The sequence below is a fragment of the Cladophialophora yegresii genome (genome assembly GCF_000585515.1).
Source record: "Cladophialophora yegresii CBS 114405 chromosome Unknown aczIN-supercont1.1, whole genome shotgun sequence".
Lineage (NCBI taxonomy): Eukaryota > Fungi > Ascomycota > Eurotiomycetes > Chaetothyriales > Herpotrichiellaceae > Cladophialophora > Cladophialophora yegresii.
Window position 1 is genome coordinate 3648892 of NW_006913045.1, and position 20183 is coordinate 3669074.

General features: G+C 53.4%; 6 protein-coding genes across 6 annotated transcripts; 3 read left to right on the plus strand and 3 right to left on the minus strand.

The window, feature by feature from the left end:
* Positions 1-504: 504 nt before the first annotated feature.
* A1O7_01315 (uncharacterized protein) lies at positions 505-1530 on the plus strand (the record flags this gene model as incomplete). Its single annotated transcript, XM_007755353.1, has 1 exon — positions 505-1530. One exon carries the CDS (start codon positions 505-507, stop codon positions 1528-1530), a length of 1026 nt encoding a protein of 341 aa, XP_007753543.1.
* A 790-nt stretch (positions 1531-2320) lies between these two features.
* On the minus strand, positions 2321-3745 carry A1O7_01316 (pea pathogenicity protein 2; the record flags this gene model as incomplete). The annotated part of the gene is made up of 5 exons (XM_007755354.1): positions 2321-2572; positions 2812-3040; positions 3331-3378; positions 3456-3521; positions 3618-3745. The coding sequence occupies 5 exons, from the start codon at positions 3743-3745 to the stop codon at positions 2321-2323; spliced, it is 723 nt and encodes a 240-aa protein (XP_007753544.1).
* A 525-nt stretch (positions 3746-4270) lies between these two features.
* A1O7_01317 (uncharacterized protein) lies at positions 4271-5027 on the minus strand (the record flags this gene model as incomplete). Its single annotated transcript, XM_007755355.1, has 2 exons — positions 4271-4749; positions 4802-5027. The coding sequence occupies 2 exons, from the start codon at positions 5025-5027 to the stop codon at positions 4271-4273; spliced, it is 705 nt and encodes a 234-aa protein (XP_007753545.1).
* Positions 5028-6594: 1567 nt separating this feature from the next.
* A1O7_01318 (uncharacterized protein) lies at positions 6595-8446 on the minus strand (the record flags this gene model as incomplete). The annotated part of the gene is made up of 2 exons (XM_007755356.1): positions 6595-8183; positions 8254-8446. 2 exons carry the CDS (start codon positions 8444-8446, stop codon positions 6595-6597), a joined length of 1782 nt encoding a protein of 593 aa, XP_007753546.1.
* A 1272-nt stretch (positions 8447-9718) lies between these two features.
* On the plus strand, positions 9719-9964 carry A1O7_01319 (uncharacterized protein; the record flags this gene model as incomplete). Its single annotated transcript, XM_007755357.1, has 1 exon — positions 9719-9964. The coding sequence occupies one exon, from the start codon at positions 9719-9721 to the stop codon at positions 9962-9964; it is 246 nt and encodes an 81-aa protein (XP_007753547.1).
* Positions 9965-16907: 6943 nt separating this feature from the next.
* Positions 16908-18450, plus strand: A1O7_01320 (uncharacterized protein; the record flags this gene model as incomplete). The annotated part of the gene is made up of 3 exons (XM_007755358.1): positions 16908-17840; positions 17891-18196; positions 18247-18450. The coding sequence occupies 3 exons, from the start codon at positions 16908-16910 to the stop codon at positions 18448-18450; spliced, it is 1443 nt and encodes a 480-aa protein (XP_007753548.1).
* Between the last annotated feature and the right edge of the window lie 1733 nt (positions 18451-20183).

Sequence of the window (20183 nt, forward strand, 5' to 3'; positions counted from 1 at the left end):
ATGATAGAGAGAACAGCATGGCCGGGCTCAGTGAGTGGCAAGACAGACACAACAGAAAGACCTGTCTCCAGCAAGCCTGGTCAAAACGAAATCACGCCAGCGCCGATCGAGGGTCTTCCTAGGGCTTCGAAGTCCAAGAAGGTAGACATAGCCGGATGGCCCACGACATGAGGAGAGCATGGTGTATACATGAGGTACCTTAGCCTTCGCCTGGAACTGGCTTTTGCTGGCCTCGAACCTCTGGCAAGCGTTATACGCCGTGGATGGAGCCTCATTCAAGCGCAGCCTCGTAGCCTCGCAGCCTCGTAGCCTCGCGGTTCGCAAGGCTGCAGCCTCGCATTGCGCGGAAACCCCCCACATTCTCCACACCGAGTGACTGGTCAACTTTATTGTCTGCCTTGCATAACCAGATGCCTTCGGTTTATCTGTACCTCTGCTTCACCATGCAGCGACATCTGTCAAGATGTAGCACCTCACCACCGACATTGACAAACTCTGTGTGACATGTCCCAGCAGCCCCGTCAAGTTCCCACTCACTCCTCATCGCCGTCGAAATCATCATCCCGGCGAACGACCAGCGGTGGCGGTACCAGTACGAGTACTCGACCAACATCGCAGGCTCCGCAGCAACAACAACCCTCGAACACTCGCAGTCTCCTGTCCTCTCCGCACTTTGAAGATGACCCGATCGTCGCATCCCACCAGCAATACAGCAAGCGTCCCAGCTTGACACTCAACGACCCCGAATACTCAGAACACGCCGTGGCCGAATCCGAACACTGCAGCCATGGCCTTGGCTCGGCTCATCCGCAAACAACAGCCGAATCGATCCCGTCCTTCCAGCCGTTCTTCACCCTGATCGAAGACAGCGTTACAAATGAGCACTATCACCCTACCGTGCATTATATCTTCGCAGACGATGACACGGACATGATCACCGAGGCTGCGTTGAGGAGCCTGGAGGTCTTGGATCCAAGTCAGCGAGCTGGCACCGGCCCACACGGGCAGTCACAGACGCAAGGACATGACGCCCACCAGAACCACGAGGAGAGCTCAAACGCATCCCGACTGCCGGCCCCTGTCGCGGGAATGCGGGAGCACTATATCGTGCTCGATGTGCATCCCCAGACTTCTGGCACGCAGCTGGAAGACAATTCCGGCACAACTACCGCTACCTCGGCATTCACGTACGAAGTTTCGTCTGCACACTCCCTGAGTGCGGAATGGCAGGTCCTCCGGACGAGCATATCCACTGCACCTACCATTGGTGACAATCCGTCCGCGGAAGACGAAGGGTTGATGCTTCGGATCGAGGGGAGGGGGAATACACCCGGGAACATTGTGCAAAAGGGCAAGGAAGCCGACGGGGAGAAAGAGAAGGAGAGGGAGACCATGGAGGAGATGATTGAGCGGTTTCAGCGCCGGCTAGAGGATGTCAGGATGGTCATCGAGGCTGGTGGCGGGACGTCTGGTCTCAATATCGGAGACGGTGCGGGTATGGAGGATTTGATGCCGCAGAGCTCACACTAACGACTTGCATACAGACTGATCAGCATGAATTGGGATTATAAGGGTGGGCGTACCGGGTACGACAGCCGGGTGAATTAATGAGCCGTGCAGGGCAGGGCAATGCCATCTCGGCGTTCGGAGTCCTCTTTGGATAGCGCTGGCCGGACCTCTCGATGACAGGATAGGTATCTAGGGTTCGGTTTCTGCGCCGGATGAACAGCACTTGGAAAGACAGAAGATAAAAGAGGACATCCCCTCCAATCGCACTCCCTCGTCTGGGAATTAACTCGCCTCCAAGTGGGACGTGCTCCCTCCAGGCCCAAATGTTTCTACAAGTCCTTTATCCATTACCTTTGCAGTTTGAGCACTGAGGCTCCCAAGGTTGTTGTCACTTCACTCCGATTCCCACATCAGACATTTGTTTGGAAAGTGGAAGCATACCTCCCGTTCAGGTAGAAAGGTCGTCGCCAGTCCCAACCAACCGGGTTATTGCAATGCCTCGATCCCTGGGCCAGATGCCTTGCCAGATTTGACAGTGCAGAAGAGCAAGATGGCGCACCCGCACCTCCACATTGCATCAGATGAACTGCGTCCCAGATAGCCCCAGATGAATTGTGTCCCATATATCGGTGTCTACCAGCTCACCGCCTGCGTATGAGTGTACCTGGCGAAAACGGCCTTTCCTTTCCGCCACCTCGCCTTCGATCTATCGTCCCACCCCACCGTAGCCCGTCCATCACATGGCAAGACAACTCACACATACCACCCCTATATAACTGCTCCGCTACGCTACGCTCCGCAGGATCATGTCTCAAATCTCAACCTCCCCACCCTCCACCCAGCTCTTACACTGCCAATACAGCAAATCATGCTTCTCGCCACACGCCTTGGAGCCACCTTCGACACCATTCTCCCGCCTATGGCCCGGCATGTCCCTGAGCACTTTGACACCCATGGTTTCTTCCTGACAGTACGCCAGATAGCGATACCCGCCGGGAAACTGTCTCAGTCGGTGCTCGTCGAGAATGGGGACTTTGGCGGGGTTCACTGCGATGAGTTTGTCCTGATGCAGACCGCCACTTGTTAGCTGGGGACTCGAGTGGTTCGCGCGCGATCGCACAGACGGGCCAAGAAGATGAGCATGACAGAGCAGGAGAAATGAAACATGCAACGTTGAACATAACCATAACCATGGACGTATACCCCGAGTAGGTAGGTACGCAAAGTGAGGAACACACAACGAGAGAGAGGGCGGGAAGAGAGAAGCCCCCACACGACAAGCGCGTGGGTGTAGCTACGCACCTTCTCATACCAATGCCTCACATACCGGGCCCTCCACTCTCCGGTCTCGGGCATCCTGATCCAAAAGAAACAAAACCGACAATCACTCTCGGCGTCGACCTCGCAGCCCTGGATCACGAACCGTTGGGTGATGGTGGCTTTCATCTTGGTGACGGCGCGGGTCGCGTGGCTGTCAATGTCCGTGCTGATGCCGTGGCAGCGGTGCATGATGAAGGCGCCGGCGTCCATTCTGCGTGTCGTGTCGCGTTAGAAGAGGATACCGAAGGGAAAGCATTTGTCAAGTAGCAACAGCAAGCAACGCGACGAGTCGAGACACAACAAGACACGCTAAGGGTGGTGTTAAGAAGGAGATGGATGGAAAGTATTTTGGGAAGCAGCAAGCAGGAAATGACTCGCCACGGCAAGGCACGGCAAGGCAAGGCAAGGCGCTCTGCAGCGTACAAAGGTCATCCAGGGGCCCAAGGGCCCGAGGACAAGGGAAAAGAAAAAGGACAAGACCACGCAACAAGCTCTGCCTACCCGCGCTGCGAGGCGGCGATGAAATCGAGATGATGCGTTCGGCCGGTCCTGTCAAACGTGTGGGTGGTCAACATTGATACCGGGATACGGAAGCGAGTGCCGCTGCTGCTGTCGCTTTAACGCACCACGTCGTGTAAATGTACGCGTCGGGATGGAAGATGGACTTTAGATTCTCCCATTCGCAGGCGTCTCTGGTACAGTAGTTTGGTCAGCCACTCGGTCAGCCACTCGGTCTGTCTGTCGACGAAGCCAGCCGAGGGTGTCCGCCAACGACAACAGGTACTCACCTGTAGAGAGGCCAGCCCTCGGCCAATTCGCGGAGCTTGTATCGCTCGAGGGCAAGGTCGTTGGGGCCGTTGTTGCGGATTGCTTGCTCGGGGCGGGATCCCTGGGGGAGGGAATGAAGGTCGACCATGCTGATGGACTGAGAGGTGGAGAGTGAGTCGGCACGAGTACAGCTCAGAGTACAGCTGCTGAGCCGGTACAGAACAGTAACTGGCAGTGATTGTTGACATGGATCCTCGACACGTTCTGATAGAGTATGTAGACAGACAAGACGTCTGCAAGCGCGGGGATCGTACATACCTCGTACATATGAGTGGCAGGGGTGTCTATACGCAACGAGCAACCAGAAGCAGATGAGCAGGGGCTCTCCGCAATTGCAAAGGATCTCGTTCCGAGCAGGGGAGAATTGTGGACGACATATATTTGCATCTGCATCTGAGCATCATGTTATGGCTTCCAAAGTCAGTCGTTCTGATTCCATTCTCTAGTCCTTTGGAGCGACTGAAGAGACTGGGCTGTTCCGGCCTATGTCGAACAGAACAGAGAATCTTCTTGTACCTAGTAATGAAAACGAGAGCCCTTCGCTCGGAAACGACCCAAAACACCCGTCGTGTCTTCGACCATATCAGGACCCAACCAAGTAAAAGATCACGCTCTATTGCCAACCGGTGCATGTGTCAATCCACTCGGTGGCGGAACAGGGGATGAATGGGATATCCGCCCTTTTGGCCTTCTTCTCCGACCTCTTGACCTCGGCGTCCCGCTTCTCGACCGGAGCGGTGCCAACATCCCTCTTCTTCACAGGAGCGGCGACCACTTCCCGCTTGACAACAGGCTCTGGGGCGGGCCACCCAGTGCACTCGTCAATCCATTCCGTGGCGGAGCAGAAGATGATAGGTTTGGGAGCTCGCTTCTTCAAGTCGTCCTTGACGGCGCCGGGGACAGCGGCACCACCATCGGGATTGGTCAAAGCGTAGCCGAAGCCCATGAGCGTGTTCCACGTATCGGCGGTGGATTTGTCCTTGGTTCCCAGGGATCGGATCTTGGCCTGGGCTTCGCGGCAGAGAACCACTGCTTCTCTGTTCGCGCCACAGACTGTTGACAACTGGTCGCAGATACGGTTGGTGATGATGTCTGGAGCCAATATTAGCATTTCTATTTGTGGGGATAAATGGATGATGCGTACTTGGATTGGAAGCTTCTTGCTGGCCACGAGCACACAATGGGTCCGAGGGCAAGAAAGTAAAGTCCATGGACGGTCGCCCGCCGAGTCCACCTTCAAACTTCATGGTTGGAAGGCAGAGGCCGAAGTCCGGGTCCTCCCTGATCACTGATTCCTTGCCGTAGATGACAGCCGCGTTCGCCGAGCCAACAGCCACCATCAAGGCGACAGCAGTGGATTTGACGAGCATTTTGGATCTCTTGAGAATCAATAAGTAAAGAATGTAGTGGTCGAAGAGAAGGAACGGACAATGTCAAAAGCCGACCAGCGGTAAAGAGCGAGAAAATGGAAAACAGAACGACGACGACGGCGAGCACGAAAGGAGTGTTTGAATGAATGGGAAAGAGAATAAACTGCCAAGGAGGATGCTTGTTATAACTGACGGAGAGCCGTTGAAGCGGATCGAGGGCCTCCGGTTTGGGTGGTGGGAACGTGAGGCAGTGCGTGTCGGAGATGGTGTTTCAGGGGTCGCCCCAAGACTTTGCGGCGGCTGCGACACAAGCTTCAAACGCACCTTGCTTTGAACTGAGATTATTCAATCTACCACGTTCCGTGCAGGCCGTCGTAAGCACAATCTCTGATGATGCTGTTCGTACTTAGTTGTCCGCATGTGGTTACGATTCAAGAATTGGATCCCTAGGAAAATGCTGCTGAGGCTTTGGCGACGAGGGACTCGTCTTAACGGCCTGCATAGAAGATTGACTTTAGTGGGCAACACCATGGACTATGCTTCAATGCAAGTCAAGTCCAGATGCTCGACGTTGTCAGTGACTCGACATGAGACCCGGCTGCGGTTTGTGATTTGCATTGCTCATAGCTACAAGGCATGCTAGAAAAATATAGCGATGACGGACAAGTCCCATGAGGAAACTGCGATGACAATGCGCTGCTTCAGCGCACGACCCTGTGCCGTAATTGCCTTTTCAAGTTGAGTCGACCAAGCTTGTGATGTGTGAATGGTGAAGCAGGCAACGTCGCAGGCTGGAAAAGGAGCAGAAGGAGTCGCTCAAAAGTGACGTAGCATGAAGCACGCAGCATCGCGGCGCGTCCTTTACAAAGACGTGTTGGCTTTGGTCACGTGTGAGACATCAGTCACGTGGGACATCACGTGCACCAGGGAATGTCTGTCACCACAGAGCTTTGTTCCAGGCCCATTCAGTACTCAGCCTTAGGTACACAGCACATATGCATAACACTTGCAACTTGCTTGCCATCGTCTTTCGACAGGCAGCTCCAAAAGTATTTACAGCTATTGGCCTCAACGTAGCAGGCTCCCTGTTCGGGAGACTTGCTCCGTACCGTGTATTGTGAGGTCTTGTCATTCATGGCAATGATATGCTATGTTCCCCCAACCGTTTGCGCAAACTTAGCTCGGAGGAGAATGAATGCCATCGAGATTACCCGAGCTGGGATGAGGAGCAACTCGAGCTGGATCGTCCGTCACGACGATGACAGTTTGCCACGTCTACGGAGGGAGTACCTGCGCCGGAGAACTCCTTTCCCCATACAAAGTCTCGATGCACACCTGGTGGAGGGATTCTATGCTTGTATGACTTCAAAGCTCAAGCTCTTAACGCCGGACTTGTCGCTGCCATGTCTTTCCCTCTGCAGACATGCAAGGAAATGGAACCATGCTCAGAGAGTATCGACCCTGAGGAGGTCTCCTCGCCACGCTTGCTGCTGTCATTCATGGCAGTGTCCAAATCCGCACAAACTTGCCTTGTCCGCTATGGAGCTTTCGCACGCGCCACCCATGCCTATTGTTTCAATTCATGATCACGTATCTCGTTCTGCTCGACCTTTTGCTGTCCTTCCCGGATCGTCTCTGGCGCTACAGCGGCGTAAGGATCCTGTCCTACCGATGCTGCCACGTCTTGGCTTTTCGTGGCTTCTCCTTCCTCCTCACTGGTGCTGCTGTCCATATCCGCGTCCTCCCGGGTCTCCTCTCCGTCCATGAGCTCGGTTTCCGCTTCGGATTCTGCTTTCTCGGACACCGTGTCGGCGTTCCCCCTCACGGACCCTACCTTGGTACCCTGATACATACCACCAAAGACCGAAGGAGACTTCTTCCTTGCCACCTTTGGACTGGGCTCCTGAACCTCAACGACCACCGGTCCCGTCTCCTTCTCAGCGTATTTCTCAATGAACGCTTCCTTCACGACTTCGTAGATGAACTGGTACTGCACCTCGTTCATGACCATCATCATGCGTTGTTCTCGTAACGTGTTGACCGTCTCCCATATGACGTCTTCTTCGTCCTTGGGTTCGGGAGTACGGGCTTTGGGAGCTCCGATTGTGCCCCGCGTACCGTTGGTGGTGGTGCTTGTTTGCGCTGCGTTCGGTGGGGTGGATGTGACTGATTGTGACGGGTCACAGTCAACTAGTCGGCCTGCTTCGAGCTCTTGCAGGAGGAAGTCCAAGGCTATCCAAGTGCCTGTTCGACCCACTCCAGCGGAGCAATGCACAATCCGAGGAGCATCGCCGGCCACAGCTTTCGATACCTTTGTGAGTTCAATGAGGGCCGTCCGATCCTCACCTTCGGGTTTAGCAAAGTCGGGCCAGCCACCGAAGTAGTAATGATAGATGATCTTGGACTCATTGTCAATGGTCAACCGTAGCTTCCGTACATCGCAACCGATATTGGCGTCGCGGTGGGAAGATAAAAGGGTGACTGAACCAGGTGGATCGTGTTCTTGAGACTTGTCGTCCTCGTCTGCGGCATCCGACGTTTGTGACGCTTCAGAATCTGCACAATGACTATCAGCATCGGCGCTACCTGTAGGAGAGTCCAAGAAAGGGTCACCATCATCCACAGGCCCAGGCTCCCCATCCTCGTCACCACCTTCATGAGCGGGCAACATTATGGTTGGGTTCTCCACGCTAACCGGGTAGTACTGGGCGCATTTCTCCTTGTTTCCCTCCACATGCTGCGTAAGCATGATGACAACACCCACGTCGCCCGGGGTTTCTTGCATGACCATACGCCAAAAGTGAGAGAATTGTCCTTCTTTCGGGCCTTGGGTGGCAATGTATCTGTATTCGTTTTGAGCGACCAAGGCCGATGAGGACTGGCGCGCAGGAATGGAGGTTGCTGTGCCGCTCGGTGCGTTCTTAGCCGTGCGGCTCTTCAGCACGATTGGAGACGCATTCACGTAGTCAGAACCCCCTATGGGTTTCTTCAGTCTCACCCTTGACGCATCCCAGGGTTGAACGTTTCCATATCTGTTGCGGTCAAAGACAGTCTTGGATCGATCTACCCGAAAAGGAGAGGTGTGAGGGTTTTGGAACCCATGCTGAAGTCGGAATCGCTGCTTCCACTCGAGTTCTTGGAAAGCCAACGAGATTTCTGCACCGATGGTTAGGCATTCGACGTTGCTAGACGCCTGAAAATTAGATTGCCTCAAGTGAGAACTTACTTGCTTTGGTCTTGTTGAGATATGGGGCGATCCTCACGTTAACGCGCCCTGCTGAGTCATCTGGCCCGCCAAGCGGGCCGTTGGATTGTGCCTGTCCAGAGGATGTCGGCCTGGAAGGGCTGAGCGGCAACTCTTGGGATCGTTGCCTCTTGACAGCAGCTTGTTGGGGAGTAAGTGTAAGCGACTGCGGCATGATGTCTGTGATTTCGGCAATGGTCGCGGCATCGGAATGGGATGAGCCAGCCCGACTCACAGTCGTAGATGGAGGCGGTAAAGATGAAGAAGTGGTAGGTCTGATGGTGAGGTTTGGAGTGGGCTTGGTCCTCTTGCCCGATGTGTGAATATGTAGTCTCTGGAGAATGGACGGCCTCTTAGACGCCGTCGTGTTGGAAGACTCCCGAGGGTTTGAATCCTGAGGAGCGGCGCCGGCTTTGTCAGAAAACAGCCTTGAGACTGTCGTTGTGACTCTGTCCTGATAGTCTCTGGAAGTGTTGACGATGTTTTGACTGCTCCGAAAAGAGAGTGAGGCCAAGCAATATGGGGTGAAGCAGGATCGTCTAATCTGGTTATGAGGGTTAAGGTGAAGACGAGGGTGAGGCAGAGGTCTGAGGCGAGAGAAGTTGGTGATGGACGCGCCTGACGTGACTTTCCAGGCTCGCTGCTGAGCAATGAAGCCTTGAGCCCCTTCCGCGAAAGCTGGACCGGTCTTCGAAATGCAAATATGCAGCGTCCGAGCACTATACAATCCTGAAGCGTAGACCAGGGGCCCTCTAGATATCGATCGACTGGTGCCGGTTTCACGAAGCGCCGGAGTGATTGAAACGTCCCGAGGCTGGTTGCATGAAAGACGTCTTTGTGGCAGTGGATATAAGGAGCCTTGTCCTCGATAGTGAAGACGTCTTTGGATATCCAGAAGTGTATCCCGCTTTAGCGACGATGCATGCTTCCAATCAAGAAGATATTCAGGGAAACTGAAGGAGCTGAATGGCTTTCTGGAGAGGAACCGCTGACCTCATTCTGCAGTGCGCCAGGTTGAGGCAACCTGATCCGGTAAACCGTGGTAAGACACAGGACCTTTTCCGCTCTTGATGTCGTTGTAGAGGCGGTACGGGTTGTAACAGAATTTCAAATTACAACTCTAATAGATTTCTCGGCAACCGTTCGAACATCACAGCCATCACCATACAGCTTCGATTCTCTGACTGAGTACATCAATCTACCCATCAGGTTCCAGCAGGGTTGGTTACAGGCGCACGTATCATCCTTCCATCTGATCTGGGACTTCCATTCGACATCAATCCACCGACGTAGTCTGCAGCATGAGTTGGTGGTGGTTATTAGAGGTTTGCCTCCCTCTCGACTCACTTCCTCTAATGATGCTCCAGTCCGCGACTAACACCACGAGCAGAAGCGCCTCGTAGATACGGTATGCTCCCAGCCACGATACCATTGCTTCCTTTTCGACATGATCAGACAGCCTAACAGACCGCTCCCTCTCCAGCTCCTCCGCAGCCCAGCCTTCCATCGCGGCGTCCAGCGAGTCCACAAGAAAGTCCATGAATTACAACATGGCAAGCCCCCCGAATACTACGGCGGCACGCATATCGATCCCCAAGAAGCCGCCGATGGCGGTGCAAAGAACTTCTTCAAACTTTTCTGGGAAGAGTTAAAAACAGGACATAAGCCAGAACCGCCACCACCGAAGAAATAGCAGTGTGTTTGTGAAATGCGACATGACCTCTTTGATGGTTTGACTGTATTTTTGATATTCAACGTGGACGTGTGAATTCGAGCGCAGGCGTTGGAGGCGTATGTTACATTTTACATCCTTGCAGAGATATGGCGGCTGCTTTGCGATTTTCTAAGCCGCGCAGAAGCCGCGCGCGATGAGGGATGAAGAGCCAGCCTGTCTGGCTGCCAGAACCCCAAGAAATGCTGCCGCGAACCACACAATATCTGGATTCACTGCGGGTGCCTCTCTTACTGCTGGTATCCAAGGCAATGAGTTGGCGGTCACATCACGGTAAGGGGGGCTTCAGGAAAGCAGCACCAATTCACACCTCTCCCTATACTCCTAGTCCGGCACTTCTCGGACCCCAGATAACATTGACACGGATATTGATTGGGTTGGCTCGTTCTTGTGTCCCATGAGAGCTGTGACCCTCATTCCATCCGAAGAGCATCCTGCTTGCCACATTTCACGCTCTGTTTCCTTTCTTGCCAGAAACATAGATCAATTTGGGACGGCAGACATGAAAGCCTTGAAGAGAATATCGCCACTCGCTTTGCTGTCTGGGAAACTAGGTTGGCCGAGGGATTCGAGGATTTCTGATCTGCTGTAACCTTGTGCATGTCTCCCCCCTTACAAGATATTACTTCAAACATCAGTCGTTCGTCAGTGGGTCAAATAGTATTCAGATATCAACTATCAAAGCCACAGAACCCAAATGTGGTACCTACCTGAAAGAGCCATGGACGGGCCCGGTAGGGTTGAAGTCGGCCACCGGCCTTCGACTTCTCTCATTTCGTCCATAGAGTCGCGAGGTTGTACAACATCCGCAGCGGTGTGATATTGACGGAAGAAGCAGTTGGTTTACCAAGGCTGCTGCCCAAGAAATGGCTTCCTCTAACAGTAGAGATCTGCAGCAGCCTCGAACACAGATCTCCAAGTGGCCCGAATTCGCAGATCTCATGTGCCCCAGCGATTTATCAAACGCGGACTCACCAGTATCGATTGCATAGCCTCCATCTCAAGCCCATGCCCGTCAGAGCGGTGAGCGCTCTCGCCCAGCTCCAAGGTGTTTGACCGAATCGTGTATGTTCCCGCTGTCATATGCACGTCGAAGAATCCCGGGGACGGCACTAGAGGAGATGCAGATGCCCGTCTGAGCAGCATAAGGCTAACGACCTATTTGAAACCCGTGGGGAATCACAAACGTCCATTGTTCTGTGCAATTGTGATGCAGTGGAAATGAGAAAGGGGATCGAGAGACAGAGGGTCTCTCCCGAAGAAGACTGACCTCTACCATGATCGAGCGGGAGCCCGGCATGCTGTGCATCTCAGCTATTTTCAAATGCGCCTCTGTGTGAGAGCGTGCGAAGGAGGCACGCCATCACAGAACATGGGTGGTTACCCTCACACGGGAGATAGATTGTGGACTCTGCCACCTGCAAGCATTGCTTGTGCTATTGTTTGTCCGTCAGCAAACTCGGGGTTCCCAAAAGGTACAGAAATCGGTTTGTTTGTCAATGTGCGGTTGGGCTGAAGGTAACCCATACCTTACTGTGTAACATTCGAAACCACTGAGTGCCTGGGACACGGACATGTTAAAGTTAGAGCCAACCCCCAAGATCCTTGTGTCGGAAACCGGCCCCATTGAGTTAGTAGTCATCCCTACCTTTACATACTACTGTAGCATGTTATCCTGGGTTACTTGTTCATCACGACGGTACATCAAGTCCCGGCGTATTTCACGCATGATGAAAACATCAATTGACAATGACATGTCCTCCTATGTCCGTGAACACAGTAGTGGAGATGGAGAGGCGATTTCGACCTGCCGAAAGGGCTGGAGGCCCAATCCAATATTGAATGATAGGTCGGCAACAATAATGGTAACATGTGTGCGAAGTCGAAGTCGAAGTCGAGGAAATCGGGTCCGGCTGCAAAGGATCTCTTGGGTTAGTTAGTCGTCTTACGTGGGGGCGAGATCAGATACCCTCGCGTCAAATCAGACCAATTCGATTTCTCCATCCTAAAAAGGCAACGGGGTCAGGATACTCGAGGTCACACACTGTGTAGGAGCTACACGGTAAGGCTCCCGCGATTGATGGACGAATGCAATCTTGTTGTTGAGCAAGCCAGTCCAGATCTCTTTGCTTGCTACCTGCCCCGTGGTACAGAAAGTGACATGCCCGATAGGGTGTTGGGTATTACGATCTGTCGTACGGAGTACTCCGTACTTTGCCGACTAACCTGGACGGGGGATCAAGAAATTTGCCATCCAGAAAAGTCGGGAACCAGACAACGGCATTTTCCGGGTTATCCATCTGTGAGGCGAATGCGAGTACAAGCGCAGCTGGTGCCCGACCGGTGCCGGGACGAGGTCCAGACCATCCAAGTATGTCGTGATTGTACCTCGTAATCCAAAGCTCCTGGTGACGCGAGTGTAAAAGCATTGCGGTGGCCTGTCTGTGACAAGCACCGCCAGGGTGTCAGCGACCCAATAGTGACGGCGAGGGGTGGAGAGCTGAAAGTAAAGGATCTGCTAGGAAACTGCAAGTCGACTGTGCGGAACCATTGGCCGGCTGAGGTTCGCAGGGTTCGTAACTCAAGTCTGCTGGCTTTTCCATATGTGTAGAGAGCTTCAGCAATGAACGAGTTTGTGTGACATCGCTTGCATGTCAGAACCACCGAAGCGTTGAGGCCGAGGACGAGGACCTTGCGGCCTTCAGGGGAGACTAAGAATGTGGCTGAGCGCTAAGACATGCACCAGATCATGATCGTTGATCTCTGATCGCTGACCGGGGAAGCAGTATCATCTAGATCCAGCAACTTGACATCCACTCACGCCACAGCGGCCTATCCGTCTTGACACTCTTTGACAGGCTGGACAGGTCAGCCCAAGCTGAAGTTACAGTGAAACTTCTCCACCGGTACATCTTGTGGCGGCGCTCAGATTACGTTGACAAGAAAAGCCAACACTACATAGTTACGTACCTTTTCTCATAGCCGAAGGAGCAACTGAAAAAGCGAAGACAGAAGAAACTAGTGATTGGTGGGGATCTACCTCGAGCAACCCGACCGCATCGCGGTATGGACGGTTTGGATCGTTTGCCACGTGTTAGGGGCGCTTTCCCGTTGGAGCGGGCGCCCTAACGAGTGCAATACTGTTCACTGAATGGCTTTCACACCCACCTCTTGCTGCATTAATTTCACCGAGGGAGAGTGCTGATGGCCCCTACCATACGGGGTGGAGCCCGAAGCCACTCTTGCAAGCTCCAGAGCATTTTTCGCGATGCAGGCGATGGGTTATGCGACGGATAGATCGGAGGGCGGTTACCCAATCCAGTGCCTTTGGTAAACGAGCAGTCCCACCCAGTAATAACCTTCAGCAATTCCGGGTGCTTTCCATGTGAATGTGAGAAGTTCGGTGCTTGCTGATCATAATAGGACTAAGGAGACTGTACTGACTTGACGCAGGTATGCGATCTATGTTGACAACATGCCTAGATACGCTGGTTTGCCAGCAGAGAGCCAGCATCATCATGAAGAAGTGGTCACTGGAGGTCACACTCGTCTCATAAGACAGCCAACTTCATCCTTCTGTAGAGAATCCCCGTGATCCATGATGCCTAAATCATGCTTCAGCACCGGCTCCCGCATTGTTGACTGGAGCGAGAGTGCATATTCGCAGCAATTACAAAGTGCGACAGGCAGCATCAGTTGCATAGTCTAGGCAAACGAAATTCATGACAGGTGGGTTGTCAAACAGCATCTCTTTATTCTTCGCGAACCGGGGAGACGACCTACCGGTATGCGAACCAAGTGGCACCCACACACCATAGCACCGAAGGTGCGAGTAATTATCGCTATAACAACGCTCGTGTCGAGGTCTCAGCACTGATTGTACATCCGTGCCCAGGAAACAGGTGCTCGCATATTCGAGGCACGACCATGTTCCCTACGCGGACATACCGCAACATGCAATAGAGAAAATATCCATAATTTGTACCGTGGGAAGCAGGACGATCAGCTCCAACGTCGAGTCGCGACCAAGTCGGCAATGATTAGCCAGGAGAAACAAGAGCCGCTGCAAATCGACATCGTGCGTTTGAAATGAAGATAGCCGAGGTCGATAGCGGATCTGAGGGTCCCTCAATTGACGATGCTCAAAGCTTCAGACGGGATGGTTCCATGACGGCGGACGGGTAGCATCTTAACTGAAGCCTGCTGGCCAGTCGATGTAGCGACGGCATGCTCCAAGGGCGCCTGGGGCTGTCGATCGGACGTGTCGATACGTCAGGCGGGATATCGGGACGATGGCTGAAGTTTCAATAGGATACCAGTTTTCAAACCTGAACGCTAAGCTTTGGCACCACGTGTGGCAGTCGGTGCTGATGAACTTTGCATGATATGGCAAGAAGGGCCGAGTTGGCGTCGTCGGCGTCCATAAGGCCCATTATCCTTGGAAGAACTCTTGAGCACAATGGATTACGCTGCTAGAAAACCGGTGCTGAACTTGCCTTTCGCATTGAGGTAAGAAATACGAGTGGGTAACTTCAAGGTTGAAAAGGCTCATCGACAATCCGCATCATATCAAAGTCTAGACTTCAGAGACTCGCCACGAGGTAGCAGAGTATGTAAAACAGCCGACACACGAGACTCACGCACCGGGCTCCGAAACAGTCCTTTGCGCCCACGGCATACACAGTACGGGAGGCTCAAACAGTGGCCTCCAACTGTAGGATCAGTGTTTGACAGCGCTACTCCAGGAGCAACGAGTGACGGATGCAGTAGTGGCCCTGTTACTCGAGTTTGGTGTACGTTTAGGTTTGCATCATTACTGAACTTCGCGTTCACGCACTGCTGGATCAAAGCCAAAGCTCCAGTGTCCAAGGGAGGCTGTCCAGAATAAAGGGTTTGGCCTCCGCGGGTGAGGCGCCTCGCTTACTTTGCGAGCAACAATGGTGGAGTTTATTTTCCCAGTTGCTTGGGGTGAGTCAGATAACATAACATTTAGATCGAAAGTGAAGCGACCGCATCAATGTCCGGCGAGCTATAGGCGAGCCGACTTGGTGGGATCATGGAATGAATCCACGCAAAGACTCAGGTCCGTGACTGGATAACCTGAATGGTGTGGAGGAAATGTCGAAGGCTTGACACTGGCATGACCACAACATTTTGCCGTCACGGTCATGGGAACAGGCGGGTATGTGAGCCCGTTCGGGGCACGGTGGACAGTGGTGATGCGATGGAGATTTCCCACCGCAGGCGCCGCAGGATGCACGGCCGAGTTTCGGTGCTGCTCGCGAATCTCAAACAAGGCGGGCAACCTGTTGGAGAAACAGCAGCAGGACTCCGGCAGTCTCATAGTCGTATGGGAAGTTGCTTAATAGCATATACTGGATACGGCGCAGAGACTTTTCTTCACGTGCAGGTACGGAGTACTGTGTAGCGCTTCAGATCCGACATGCGAGCAGCGAAGCACCCAGTGCTGTTTGTGTACTGGAGGCAACAGCTGGCGCCCAAATGGCTTAAGCTTGGGGCTGGATCGACGTACCGTCATTACCCGGTACCACACTTGTTCTAGGCGTTGGCCCGGTGCCCCAAAGGAGTGTCAATCACGTTCCCGGGTCCATGCTCTTCGCCCCTTCGGGTGAGCAGATTAGCCTTCACCACATCCTTACCAGCTCCTCACGTACCCCCTTGCCCCGGCTCTTGTTCCACTGTCCAACAGCTCCATCAGCATGCCATCTCCGGCATATCTGATCCAGCACCCTGGTCACCAACATCATCGGCCGAGTCCATCGTGCAGTACGTCGTTCTGTGATCATCATCACCTAGCAAGCCCCCCCTGTCCGCGCTCTACCAGTCAATCAGAGACGTACGGATTCTTCCCTGTCGTGTGTCGAGACTGAAGTCAGACAGGTCAAGGCTTCTTTCCCGATCAACATCGACCCCCTCAGGTGCGCCAGCCCAACGACCGCCCACAACCACCAGAGTCTACCTCCTACACAGGACTTGGATTGTTGTGGTGCGTGAGATCTCCAGTATCGCGAGTGCCACTGACTGACCTTTTTTGGCCGGGTCAGACTTTGAGCGTGACAGTGGGCTTGAGAGATCCAGAAACCTCTCCCCAGCTCGAACTCTGACTCGCCAGGTTCAAGCCCACCCGAAGCCCACTTTGGCTCGCACAGTCTGGCGCTGGGCACCCGAATTCAAGGTTTCCACCTGTCCTCGGGCCCATGCTTAGCGCGATCTCTCGATCTTTCTCCGCCCATCTCGCTCTCTAAGACTTGCTCATCTTCCAGACTTTCACTATCTAACTATCTTCTCGACCCGAGGCCGCAAGATCCCGCATTTGCGTTGTCTAGACATCGATTTTTCTCGCGCTTCGCCCACTTCACCTATTCACTCCCTCAGCTCAGGTCATCGCACATTCTCAAGCACACATATCCAAGTTCGCTGTCACTTTCGAGTTCGGCCAATCGAACCACCAGCTGCCTGGGGCCAGTGCAACTAGACAGCGTGCGCTGGGATTGGGTTTGCGCAGTTGGAGATCACACGCAGAAGACCTAGGCAACGGGCTTCTTCACAAATCATTCTTGGGTCTGTTCGAGGTGCTCAAAGGGCGAAGGTACGGAGGATTTAACAAGAGCTGTGACGTGTCTTTACCATATCGAATTACTGGGTGCAACGGCAACGGGTACTCAAGGCTTTGCGTCGCACTGAGACGGACGGTCTTGCGACCCTGCAGCGACGTACTTTGGCCGACAACTTCACCCTTACCCTTGCTTCGGCCTCATGATTGATCACGGTCTTCTGACATCATACACATAATACCTGTTGAGGAGTGACCGGGTCCTCAATTATCACGATAATGGCGACAATAGATCCAAGCTCCAGACCTAGGTATATTTCAATCCCGAGGATGCCCTACCATGGCGCTGCTGACATGCTTCATAGGGACACCTTGCCCTCCATAAGTCACCTTGACCTGGAGAATATCAGATCTGAGAAGAACGACCTCTCCAGATTTTCAATCGGGAATGGGTTGAGCATATCTACAGGCTCCCTAGCTAGCCCGACAGCGTCGATGTACTCGGGACCCCCGCCGCCCTACTCATGCGCGCCTTCTACTGGGGGATCGGCCTCGGGCTTAACGGGTTATATCTCTCCGCCTGAGTCTACTACTAGACGCTCGACGCGCGATGAGAAGGAGTCCCCTGACTTCCGCAAATCACTACCCTCTATCCAGGAAGCACTAGCAGACAAGCCGATGGCTTTTCCTACGACTTTGCCGGGCTCTTCTCAGCATCAGTCTTTGCCCACGCCTTCGACAGCCATGGCACCATCATTTTCGGAAGGGCCTAAGGGTCCAGTAAACCCGTTCTCGCAATCAGCAGTTGCACCTGTGTTGCGTGACGTATTCTCTGGACAACCAAAGCCTGTGCCAACCCCGACCGAGACGCAGACCTCGAAGCCAGCATTTCCTCCCGTGTCTGCACTTGACCCTCGGCAACCAGTATCGCAGCACTTCGGCTACCCTGGCTCCCCACGCACTCAGCCATCGTCAGCCTTTCGTTCGTCATCGTTGAGCAATACTTCATTCACAACCCACAATGAGGTCTCCCAAGCCAAGTCTCCTCGGACCCATGAGCCTCCCAGACAACAGATGCCCTACTCAGCGTTTAACAATGCGGCTCCGACAACTTACCCGGCCACCAGTGAGCCTTACCAGTTTTCTGCAGGCCCAAAACCCGAAGAACAGCGAGCTTTTCCTAAACCAGTGAATGAAACCCTGTATAGTGACACAGTCAAGAGACATCTGGAGGTATTCGATGCCGAGATGGGACTTAATGAAGTGCGTTGATCTACTCACATGAAGGAGCTTTATATCTGACTTTTCCTTAGATCAACGAGGCTTCTGCTCGTATCCTGGACTTTTCCGGAATTTGGACCCAACGATATCTCCAGGGAACCCGCTCCGGCCATTTCCACGAATCTCTTCCTGGGCTGCATGAGGTCGACGACATTCTCCGTCAGTCTCATCGCATTTGGGAGAACCTGAGCTACATGCGAGAAGTTGTGATTGCCCAGCAAAACGCCTTGTCCGAACAGCGTGCTCGACTTGCTCGAAGTAATCAGGTGGAGGAGGAGTACGCTGATGAATATAAGGGCGGGGGTTACGTGGGCGGTGATGCGAAGAAACGTCGCGGGGTTAGTCCTTCGTCAGCCTTCGGGAACACAATAACTAACACACCTCACAGAAGGCCGCACCGCCTGGCCGATGTCACAGTTGTAACCGCGCCGAGACGCCGGAATGGCGCAGAGGCCCCGACGGAGCGCGCACGCTTTGCAATGCGTGCGGCCTGCACTACGCGAAATTGACTCGGAAAATGGGCGTCAACAAGGCAGCAGCCCTGACCGGATCGAACCTTCGGCCCAAGCATCTGGACGCAACGAGGCCATAAAGAGCTTGGGCACCAGTGCCGCAATGAAAGCAACGAATTTACTTGCCGGTACATATGCAATCTCTTTTAGGAGATGATGTTACGACCACCACGCGAGTGAAATGTTGGAAGAATACTCAACGACGAAACCTGCCGGAGTTCACGGGGTGGCATTGTCTATTTGCTTGTATTTTGTTTTCGCAATACGGGAGCGTCTTCGGAAACACGCGTGTGCTCATATGAATGTACGGATGAGGCCTCGATCATTGGAAACGACCAAAAGCTTGGGGTAAAGATGGCGTCACTGCACAGTCTGATGCCTTATTAGAGGCATTTTTGGAAGCATAAGCGCGTATGTCGCTGGACAACATGGGTTTGTTTCTGATACCCCGACCGATGCCTTAATTATAGGCATGCGGAGCATTTTGGCTCCTTGGAAATATGTCTCTTATGATATTTGTCATTACTTAGGGATAGTTGGGGGTGGGTGGCAGGAGGCTGGGGAGTGACTGAGAATGTTGGCGAGAGGAGGTAGCTGCTTGGTGATTCTTCGACGAGGTGTTTACGGGAAAAGTCGACGGCGTTTAGTTCCAGAGAAATTGAGCCGCTACATATCTGGTCGTTGTGGTGAAGTTTCTCTTCTCGCCCTCAAGCAACAGTATAACGAGCCATCCAGGCAGTTCGGGCACCATTCTGCACTCAACCGTTCACGTGCCGAGCACTGTGTGCAGACAGATGGATCCGTGCCAGCGGCGTAAGATGATTGCAGATCACTAGATCAAATTCGGAATGCTAACTCAGAGCTCTGAGGACCTCGTAGTCCAACCCGAATTCAAACTCTGAAGGTGTCCAATAGACGCAGTTTCGCATTGTCACTAGTGATAGTTCTGGTACGGACGGAGTACCTCGTCGAGCCAGCACCGTGCAGCAGAGTCACACCACCTACATACTCTGTCGTGTCCGTATCGATCTCGTGAATCAGCCGACGATTCCTAGCGCCACAAGGTTCACCAAGGGCCTCGCAATCTACGAGTACTGTGTAGGTAGGCACCAGATCATGTCCGGAGGTACGAGTACGTTCCTGTGCATACATGGAACAGTCACTTCAGGGTTGAGAACGAGTTACTTTTTCCAAAGGTCTAAACTCGTAATAACCGTTGAACAGGCCTCATGCAACAGTCAACCTGGAAATCCCTACTAAGCCGCGACGGGATATCCATGGTGGAGCAATCCAACACCGTAAATATGTACCTCATACGGAGTACGGTGTGCACCATCAACGCAGGATCTGCGCTTGTTGGAGGCAGGGGTAACAAGAGCCAACCGCTGATCTGCAACGCTATCATCCGTGGCTGGAGGCCAGAACTCACTGACACTCCGAGAACCACATGGACGGCAACAGAGATAGCTGGACGATGGGCAAGCTCGGGAACTCAAACAGATATACGCTGTCAATTGGCCGCACGGAATTTCCGGCGTGCAGAATACTGAGTCGGTCGGGCTCTGAAAGACACAGAGGTTTGTTTCAGAACACGGCAGGACGAAGCACAAAACCCGAGACAGTCTCCATTATACTCTTCAGTCTCGTGATATCACCGAAGGTATTTCCTGTACGGAGGGTTCTGCGTGAGCTGAGCTCCATCTAGACGCCGGCCTAGAGTAGTTTCCTGCGATGTCCGTGAGTCTATGCACGGTACGGAGTAGACGCTGACCATCTCAGTGGTAGGTACGGAGTAGGGAGTACGGAGGACGGT